Here is a 10,623-nt window from a genome sequence, read left to right as displayed (position 1 = left end):
CTAGAAACCTAATGTATAGCAGAGCGTTACCAACTTACCCGCTACTTTAGTTGTACATTTATATTTTATCTTTCAAAAACTGAAATACAATTTATAAAAATAAACATAGAGATTATTAATATTACGAATCAACATTTATTTATTTCTAAGAGTAAACATAGATTGAGTATTACAATACATAAAATTAAATGAATAAATAAGTATTCATATTACATTTTAAAGTATAATATATGATTATATAATATATTTAAATATAAAAAAATATTACCCATTACCCACAATTATAATGTAAAAATATTTTTAAAATAAACAGCTATGAACTCCCAATGGTCATGATGCCAAGGGTTATTTTAATAAGAATAATATTAAGAGGACGCTACACCCGCATGTATTGTCTCCGTCTTACAAGTGCGTAACATTGCAAAAACTGTTTCGCGCGGGAAAGAACCGAGAAGGCTACAGCTATAACTAAGAAACGAAATTTTCACCACATAATAAGGAGAACATTTACTGTGCAACATTGTTTTCAATTTTTCGATATCACAAATAGAAAAAATGTTCTTATTGTTTCAAAATTCATTATTTTTGCATTTTTCAAAATCGAATAACTTTTTTTTCAGTTCTAATATCAAAAAAATAAAAACAACGTTGCACAGTCGAAATTCCCTTTTAGCTGTGGTGAGAATTTCGTTTTTTAGTTATGACTGTAGCCTTCTCGGTTCTTTCCCGCGCGAAACAGTTTTTGCAATGTTACGTACTTGTAAGACGGAGACAACACATGCGGGTGTAGCGTCCTCTTAATTAAACTAAATGATTATGTAATATTAAAATATACATATTTTAATTGTAACTAAGAATAATTTTACTATACATATAAAAATTCTTAAAATTAAAATAACATATAGCCATTGGTGTATTAATATGGTAATATACCTATGTTCAAGATGTTGCTTAATGCTAAGAATGACTATCGTTTTCTATCTGTTAATATTATATATATATATATATAATGTTTAGAGCCTATATTTTTCTTGTGAATAGACATACTTAGTACAGTAATTTGGACTACAATTTGTATTTGTAATATAAAATAAACATATAACAATAATTGTACTTTGAAGTCACATATAAATTTGTAGTTTAAACTCATTTTAACACTCGATAGGTTACTTAAAAAATATTCAATGGAGTTATTGAGCATAAAAACAATGTCTTCATATTCAGATATACATCTTAGAAGTTAGAAAAGATAACAAAAATATTATATAAAATAGAAATGTACAATGTACATAAACCTACATTATTAGATTAAATAACTAAGTGTCTAAGTATGATTTTATGATAGCAATGATATTTTATTTACAATATCATCTTTAACTTCCTGATTTGGTATTTTTACTTTTCCTAAACAATGTTTTAGGTTTTTTGATCCTGAAACCAATGTTGTAGTTGAATAACAAGTTAGATAACCTAAGTCTAACAAGATATTGAAATAATATTCCATAACATTGTCCTTAAAGGTTTCAGATGTTTGAATAATATGAGGGGAGATTGGATGAGTTTCTGATTCATGATTATTGAACATTACAACCACCGTCAGATCATTATTTAGCAGTTTTTCTATTATATTTTTAATATCTGGATTCGAAAAGCTACAAAAAAAATTTCCAAAGTCTCGCCAATAGTTGTCAATTTTTTTACATTTTAAAACATTTAAAATTGACCATATGCTATATATATTCTTCTTTATTTTTGTAAGTTCATCAATTTTACAATATGAACCATAATAAGCTTTTACTTCGTTTATTGTAGCTGAAACATTTTTAAATTCCTTTTTTTTGAAAAGATATTCCAACTCATTTTCAGTTAATCCATAATAATCGGTAAAATTATGACAATTAATGAACGATTGTATTTTCATGTATGAAGGAACTATACAAGAAATAGCATTACCAGATTTCCCAGTCACAAACGCTTTAAAAACTAATAGATCGTTTTCTAAAAACAACAAAAATTTCTTCAAAAATATAATAATAAGTTTATAATCTTCCAATAAAGTCTCTGATATAGAAACTATATTTGTAAAAATGTCAAGGTCATCAATTAGAACAAAACATCGCTTATTAAAATGATTTCTTATAAATGCACACAATAAACCAAGACTATTAACAATGTGGCTGAAATCCTCAACATCCTTGTAACTTGCATTACCACACCATAATTTACATAATTCTCTCTGTTTCATACTCAATTTAGAACTTCTTTGTAAATAATTATGCGATTGAAAAGCTTTGTGAAGTATTTCGCTGCATCCTTGAACAACACAAGCATATGATTTTATATTCATTTCTGTTTTAAAATTTACATACAAAACTGGGTATTTTCCAAAATGCTTATCCATTATATTAGACTCTTTGCTTATTTTAAGTCCTTTAAATAATTTGTAATTACTCGTGTCTCTAATTGGTTTCTCAGCTTTGGCCTTTGTTAGAGGTATTCCCCCAGAGTTCACCTGGATTTCCAAGAAGTATTTAAGCATAGTTAGATTTGTTGATTTTCCATACTTGCGAGGTGCCGTGACTACTGTTCCTTTGATTTCCTCATTTTGAAATACTTCTTTTATCATCAATGTTTTATCTACAAACGCTGTTGTTTGAAGAATCTTGATAAAATCACACGAAGAAAAATTAAAAATTATATCTTCTTGAATTGAAATCATCTATAACATGGAAAACTCGTTAAACATTTTGTAATTTGTACTCAAATTTTAATTCTAAAGCCGGGATCACACAACTTGTGTATTTGACGAATATCCATGAATACTCAAATAATTAGCAAGTCGTACCATCAATCTGCGAGAAGGTGGCCAATAACACTACTCAGCAAGTATCCACGAATACTAAATATTTTTCAAAAACACGAGTCATGGAGTCTTGGCTTTAGAATTAAAATTTGTGTAATTTAAAACATACCTCAATACTCTTAATGATACTTTCGATTGTCATATTACAACTATTGCAGTTGGTGCAAATAGGCATCTTCTGAAATCAAACAAATATAATATATTAATGTACAATTTTTATAATACTAATTATTAAGTTGAAATAGGTTTTTACAAGAAAATATTTTTAATTTTATGTGTCTACGTGATTTGTGTACTTACTGCTAGTATAAAATAAGAAAATAAATAAATAAATTATTAACATTTAAAAATTTTTTTTTAAATTTAAATTATTATGGAATATACACGACATAATGATACTAGGAATATTATTTTCTTAACACTCATTTTTCTGTTGATTTTGTTTAAATTTACATTTTAATATGCCAATATTTGAAAGAACATATATTATACTTTTTGAAAAGTAGAATTATTTATGGTATAAACTTTATGCTTTTTTTATTATAGTATTTTATATTGATGGCATCATATGGACATCCATGTTTTTGTCACCTCTTACTATATTCTAATATAATTTTGAGGCTAAACATTATTTTAAATTATTATACTCTCTTTTCACTTAATAACTATTATAAATTTTAATATATTTATTAATTATACCTAGGGGTCCTCAACCTGCACCAGTGAGCAGTTTGCGATGCGCGATCACATTTGAAATTTAGCATTTTTTTTTCTATTTCTATAAAATTGTAGAAGCTAAGCTATCGCTATCAGACATATGCTATAAGATAAATTTAATTACCTACCAGTCCTGCCTAGATATGAATGTTGGCTGTCGCCGGTTAGTATGTAATTGATCATGGAAAAGCATAAATGCATAATACTAATTTATGTATAAAAGTTTCAATTTCATTTATTTGCATCGTAATATTTGTATAATATGTCAGTGAATAAAATACGTCAAGTATTGGATGAAAGTCGCATTGTTCAAGAAAAATGGCATAATAATAATTTTTTTTATCTAAATTAAAGAAAACTGTGTGTTTAATTTTTCAAGAATCTATAGCAATGATGAAAGAGTACAGTTTAAAACAACATTACTGCAATATGGCGCCAATTATTTTTATCTATATGTTTCAATCATAATAATAGTTTTTAATTTAAAATTTAATCATACAAATTGTAATAATAAAACTGCGTTTTTGTTTAAAATACATATTTTTAGTACGAATAATATGCGGCTCACTGCATTAAAAAGTTGAAACTGATTTATTCATTAATGGGTGTACGTTTGGTATGTGACCTAGGTACCAAGACGAATAAGACGATTATTTATATTATGTATTAATAACTATCAACCCTTTTAAGTATATTAAAACATATTAAGACTAAAAACATGTTAATTATGTGTAGTAATATGAAAAAAATAAAAATAATTCTAGTAACATATAAATAATTCAGACTAATAAGTACATATTATGACAAAATATAAACATAATTGTTTTTACTTTATTTTTTTTTTAATCAATGAATATATTTTAATAATATCAGCGATTTTGTTTTAAAGCTATCACGAGAAAAAAGAAATATGTCTAAATGCATACAAGGTTTATATGCTAAAATTCACTCGATACAGAAAAAAAATTGGCACCATTTTAAGTTTTATAATAAGGAACTAAAAATAAATCTGAACTACATATAATTAGATATGGAATTCGAAAACCAATTTCAGATAAACACGTTGAGTCATATTAAACATGATTTTCCAGCTTGATTATGACCAATGCGAATAACTTTCTTAGGAATAATAGATGTGTCGATCACAATAATTTTAACTAAATTGTTAATTTGTTCAAGATCAAATTAAAAACCAATCATACAATCATTTCAACGGGTTAGTCACATTCTTCAATACTATAAAATAATAAATTGTTGGTGTAATGGTTACGCTCATTAATTTTGTTAAAAATAATTCACAAGAGTAATGCTTAGACAAATTACTAAAATTAGAATTCATATTTTTTAAATTTTGCATTACAATTAATAATCTTACTAATAGCTTTTACTCTGGTAATTCTTTAAGATCTTGACCAAATCCATCATAAAATTACTTTAGAAACATATTTTTTTTTAAGAAATGCACTTAATATCAGTTTCAGGAAGTCCCATACATTTAGAATGTGCTGACAGATGTGTGACAGCTATCACATTTGACCGAAATATCCAGTTCAAAGAATTGAATATTTACAGATGATACAAGTAACTCCAGTCATAACACAGATAATTGGAAGAAAAAAACAATATAAATAATACATAGAACGATGTAGTTAATTAGAAAAAGATACCCGCAGAATAAAGTACAGCATAAGACTTAGACAATAACTGTATAAATTATTTATATTATGTTTAGACAACATAGGGGTACCGATCTGTTAACAGATAAGATACATTTTCAAAACTTTTATAGGCATATACAAAAAGTGTATAGCTAAACATTAAAAAAAAATAAAAATAGTTTTTTTAAATAAATGATTTTGATGTATTGCTGTACACATTCAATATTTCTATACATTGTTTTTTTTTTTACTGATTTTTAAGGCTGGGCAAAGTTAACTATTTTCTTTAACTCGTTAAGTTAAGTTAATATAGAAAAAAGTAAGTTAAGTTTAAAGTTAAAAGTTTTTTTAACTTGCAAAAGTTACAAGTTAATTAGAAAATAAAAGCAACTTAACTTAGTTTAAGTTAAGTAACTTTTTTTTTAGTATAAAATTAATAATTATACCAGCCTACCTTTTTTTAAGCTAACAAATAACATAATAATTCAATAAATGTCTTAAACATTTTAAATAAATGTATATAATAAAGTTATTTACTGTAGGTACTTATATTTGTATATTATACTTTAATCAATGATGAAATCCAATAAAATAATTGTTATGGTATTTATTAACGTAAATGATCCACAACTATACTAAATATTATTTATTAGAATATAATTACTTGGTTACACAATATATAAATATATTATATAAAATATTATTCAATTAATAGTAAGAATAAAAATATTTAATCAAACCATTGTTGTATTTTACCATTTTAGTAGACAGTAGTTAACTCATACCTAGTCCTAGTGAGGTGTATTTGCCATTTGGTATATCATATGAATATCAAAAGTAAAATAATGCAACCAAAAACTAAGCTTTTCAACATTCATACTTTAACTATCATTATAATAAAACCATGATAATTTATCAAACATTTCAGAACACAATACTTTCAAGTTTCAAAGAAAGCAGTATAAAACTATGAAAGCTAGAATGTGAAAAATAATTTTCGATGACAAGGGACAGACTCGAGACATACGAGACTCAAATATATTGTTTATGACTTTATGGCCATTACTCCACTATTCTATAACAGCCCGCATTTATTAGGTGGCATATTGAAAATTTAAAATGAATCTGTGTCCCAGGTATTTATTTAATTAAAAGTAAATACAATGAACCATGAACTACCACTCTTTTATACGGGTTTAAATTATTTACACCGATGGCTAAGTTATCTCTGTAATTCTATGAATGTATAAAATATAATAATAAGTAATAATGTTAATAATGATTAGATAATGACTAATGAGTCTTCAAACATTACAACCGTGTATGGCGGGATACTGAGTATCTAAATAATTGTTATATATTTCTTTTATTAATGACAAGGTTACCCCTATAACATTTCCATTTATAATATACTATATAGTTATATAATATTTTCTGTGAATATGCAATATGTCATATGATAATTATTTTTATAAATTATTGTCTATATAATAATTATTAATTAATATATTTAAAATTTCAGATTTTTTTTTTTATAAAATTAATTTATACAAAATTGAATTTATTTTAAATCTGTGGTTTAGGAAAAAAATTAACTTACCGTGCCAATAAAATTAATTAACTCGTTAGTTACTGAATAACTTGGGGAAAAAATGTAACTCGTTAAGTTAGAAGTTACTTCTAAAAAAAAGTAACTCGTCAATTAACTTTTTTACTTTTCTTTAACTTATTAACTTGTTAATGCCCAGCCTTGCTGATTTTTATATTATTTAATACAATACTGTATTATTTTATATTTATATTGTTGATTAAATTAATAAAAATAAAATAACATAATTTTTTGAATTTTAGTTTGACTTAAAAATAATTAACGAATACCCAATATGGTAGATCACATACTAAACAAATATCCATGAATGATATATTACAAGTATTTAATTTACTATTTAGATTTTTAAGAGTACGATAATTAGTTTCAATGATTTTAACAATGAATTGATAACATCAACAATTTATAACAATGATATTAAACCAACAATAGAATTTAAATAACTAAGCATTTATGGTAACAAGAGTTGCAGTAGAAAGATTACATATTTTTTGGGAGGAAAGTATAAAATTTTGAATGTGTAAAAGGAGAGTGTTAGTCTAATTAAATAAAAAGTTTAGACTTAAGCTTTATAGAAGATAGAGGTTCCTTTAACAAATATAGTCTATAATTGAATTGTTATGCTAAAAGCCTATTTGTTTCATTTTTAAAAATTATTTTACAAATTACAACTTATACATTTATGTAAATTAACAACATTGTATTCATAAAAATCAATTTTTTAAGACTTTGTTTATTAAATTAAAATAATTTGATGATTTTTTTCTAATATCATGATAAAAGTATTTAATTGTGGTCTTTTAAACTTGGTGTACATTGGGGAAGGATGGGCAGGTGTTCTAGTCTAAATAAATCACTGGAGATAACTCTTAAGGAAAGTAATAGATAGTAATACAATCAAGCAGAAAAATATGGATATTCAATAAGTATTAAATAGTAATGACCTAAACATATACTTACAAATTTATACGCAGAGTCTAAAATTTTTGTTTCAAGTTCATCATTAACGGTGAAAAGTAAAAATATAGTATTCCACATACTATTGATACGTTTGCCTATAGTTAAAATAGCTTTATTGATCACTGCACAGCATTCATTTTCTTTCTTTTTACACTAAAATAATGAAATAGTTTTAAAAAATCACCGAGTATAAACAAAGGTGGTTATATACAATAGGCAGCCTACATCAATTATCTTGAGGAAAATATCGAATATTTTTAATTCAAATTTTAATTGTTCCATCATATCAAGTCTAGTTACTTTTCCTTTAGCAATTTTAACATCAATTTGTTTACGGTTTTCATTCGCCTTTTTTAATATTCTAAAAGAAAACGTTTACAATTATTATGTCAAACAAAGTAAAACTTATAATATAATAAACTGCAACTTACATTAGTGAATGATAATGATCAGTATGAAAAGTCATTCTGAAACATCCTTCGAAACCCTCAATTTTGAATACCATAGTTGTTATTGATTGTTCTATTTTATACACAAATTTTATGATATAAGATGGAACAGAATGTACTCCGTGAATATATGTTTCAAAATCTTCCACAAAATGTTTAACTGTTTTGTAACATAGATCTGAAATTAAATACGCAATTGGTTATTGAGCAAACGATTACAATTAAGTACCACACGTTAAACGGTCGTTAATATGCATAAACTAACAAGATTCGAGACATCAAATTTTCAAAACAGTTACACGACGCACAGTGAGTGCGTGTGTTAGGATTGATAAAGGAACACTCATGTGACCATAGTTAACTATCGATGTTATTAAGGAAGAAGTTGCAGTGTATCGAGACGCATCGATTTAATTTCGAGAGTCCAAGAAGTTACACATGCAATACATAAGCGATACGTACCGACCTAAATCGGACTCAGACTTCGATACTACTATACGAGTCAGTACATAACTATTTGCAGCCGATACGTATCGAATTCTTCATGAAAATGTTGCATGCTTTATACTTAAAACGTGACATAACTCTCCGTAACACTAGCTAGTCAACGTCCAACTAGATTCCCTATGGTAATGGTAATGGTAACCCACCGATTAAAATCAAAAATATCCTCATCTATAGACCATAGTCGACATATTATTAAGTAACCACTCTTATCATTTGCTCTTATCACTCACGGTCACCAGGGCTAAGATCTGTGATCTAAGCACCCGGGTATCTAAACAGAATCTTAAGTAAAACCATAAACATTAATTACTTAGTGCCTATTAAATATATGTGTAAAATCACCTGGCCAAAGTTAAAGATTTTGATGTTCACGGTTACGTTCCCGACGAGTGACTAGTGGCTTATAGTGGTATCTACTGCACAATTTCAAAAGGGGTAATGAAGACTGAAGAGTGAAGACTATCTAGAAACTCACTAATCTAAATCGGTATAAAAAAAACCTTAGATATAAAGATATGGATAGGCCACGTCTTTGTTAAATATATTTCAGGCCGTGTTCCCGGAGGGAAGACATTGAGGACGATGCTTTCATAATGATAATCGACACTCGATAATAGATACACTTATTTGGCCTCAATTCAGTCAATTCATACGCCTTCTTAGGTTCTACATGATCAATGTACTCTTTAATTACCGCTGATAAGACTGTTGTCCTATCCATATCTTTATTAACTATGGAAAAATACATCGGGATGTTTTTAGACCATATCATTTACATGGTTCATTATCCCGTTGTGGGATAATCTTAAATCGGCTTAGTCTTGTGAATTTCTAGTATTTTAAATTCTTTTACTAATGCTAATAGTAATAATAATGTTTAAAAATAATAATATTATTCTCAAAATTTGAAAAATCACTATTAAATAGGTATTACTACTTTACCATCTGCCGTTTTAAAAAGCGTGCCAGCTGTTCCTATTTATCCGACATATTGAACACTGAACACAAGAAATACAGCCACTTGGTGCGTGACGATTGCGACTCACTTTAATCTTTTATCTATGGACTCACTCGTCAGTTTTCACCTCGCGTACTAAAGGCATAGACTTGTAGAAATGAATCATTAAGTACGATAACGGGGGAAACTGGGGAAAGTAGGCGGGGCTTGTTCCGAGAATCGGGCGCTGTTATAGCAACTGTAGCTATCTTGGCATTTGGCTGTCCTCGGAACAATACCATTTCTCTCACTCTTATGATAACACATAAGCTATCTCTCGAAATTCGTATATATACCCTATATACCCTATAATATATATTATATACCCTATGGCACGAATGCACAATTACTCCTCCCAATCATCGGGGAAAATGTTCCGTCTATTTCTATTTTCTTTAAATCCATGTCTATTGAACACTGATTATAAATATTCGACCTCCCATTTGGTGGCGCATGCGCAGTAAATGGCACTTGCAGGGTGGCATTTACGACTTTACGCTATCGAAATTATTAGACGTATTTCATAAGCCATCGCTCTATTCATTTTATATGATATAAAGGTAAACAAGAATTCGATTTAACTCAAAGACAAATATATAAAGTTAAAATAGCATATTATATCGAATGTAGTGGTTGACGGCTTTGAAATTTGTGAGTTGGAAAAAACATTACTATGATTTAATATTTGTTCTAGCGTATAACCACAGTACATACAATTAATAACTAATTACTAATTTTTGATAAAAATACGCTGAACGGTGGGTGATTCAGCATCTTAACCCCCCCCCCCCCCCAATCTAAATCCACCATGGAGGTTAAATATTATGATTTGTTCTTGTAATATTGTGTAATATGTATGTATT

At 27.2% G+C, this 10,623-nt stretch overlaps 1 protein-coding gene across 4 annotated transcripts; it reads right to left on the bottom strand.

The window, feature by feature from the left end:
* Positions 1-272: 272 nt before the first annotated feature.
* Positions 273-9,887, bottom strand: LOC107171379 (uncharacterized). 4 transcript variants are annotated; one of them, XM_015521779.2, is made up of 6 exons: positions 9,706-9,887; positions 8,239-8,434; positions 8,033-8,168; positions 7,808-7,960; positions 2,973-3,041; positions 273-2,719 (listed from the first exon to the last, which is right to left on the bottom strand). In XM_015521779.2, the coding sequence occupies exons 2-6, from the start codon at positions 8,310-8,312 to the stop codon at positions 1,337-1,339; spliced, it is 1,815 nt and encodes a 604-aa protein (XP_015377265.2). In that variant the 5' UTR covers positions 8,313-8,434; positions 9,706-9,887; the 3' UTR covers positions 273-1,336. The 4 variants fall into 4 exon arrangements, with proteins under 4 accessions (XP_015377265.2, XP_089073916.1, XP_015377133.2 ...); XM_089217790.1 differs by lacking the exon at positions 9,706-9,887 and adding an exon at positions 9,106-9,241; XM_015521647.2 differs by lacking the exon at positions 9,706-9,887 and adding an exon at positions 8,719-8,938.
* Positions 9,888-10,623: the final 736 nt, after the last annotated feature.

The sequence above is a fragment of the Diuraphis noxia genome, unplaced genomic scaffold, assembly GCF_037042655.1.
Source record: "Diuraphis noxia isolate RWA-SAM2 unplaced genomic scaffold, SU_Dnox_SAM2 contig0001, whole genome shotgun sequence".
NCBI classification, from domain to species: domain Eukaryota; kingdom Metazoa; phylum Arthropoda; class Insecta; order Hemiptera; family Aphididae; genus Diuraphis; species Diuraphis noxia.
Note: the sequence above shows the minus strand (reverse complement) of the source record. Positions and strands in the feature narration are given on the sequence as shown.

Excerpts from the sequence above, each read along its gene's own strand:
- LOC107171379 (XM_015521779.2), bottom strand. The coding sequence starts at position 8,312 with ATGGTATTCAAAATTGAGGGTTTCGAAGGATGTTTCAGAATGACTTTT. Across the intron at positions 3,042-7,807 it reads TAGACTCTGCGTATAAATTT|AAGATGCCTATTTGCACCAA; the intron begins GTAAGTATATGT and ends GTTTGATTTCAG. Across the intron at positions 2,720-2,972 it reads GTATCATTAAGAGTATTGAG|ATGATTTCAATTCAAGAAGA; the intron begins GTATGTTTTAAA and ends TCCATGTTATAG.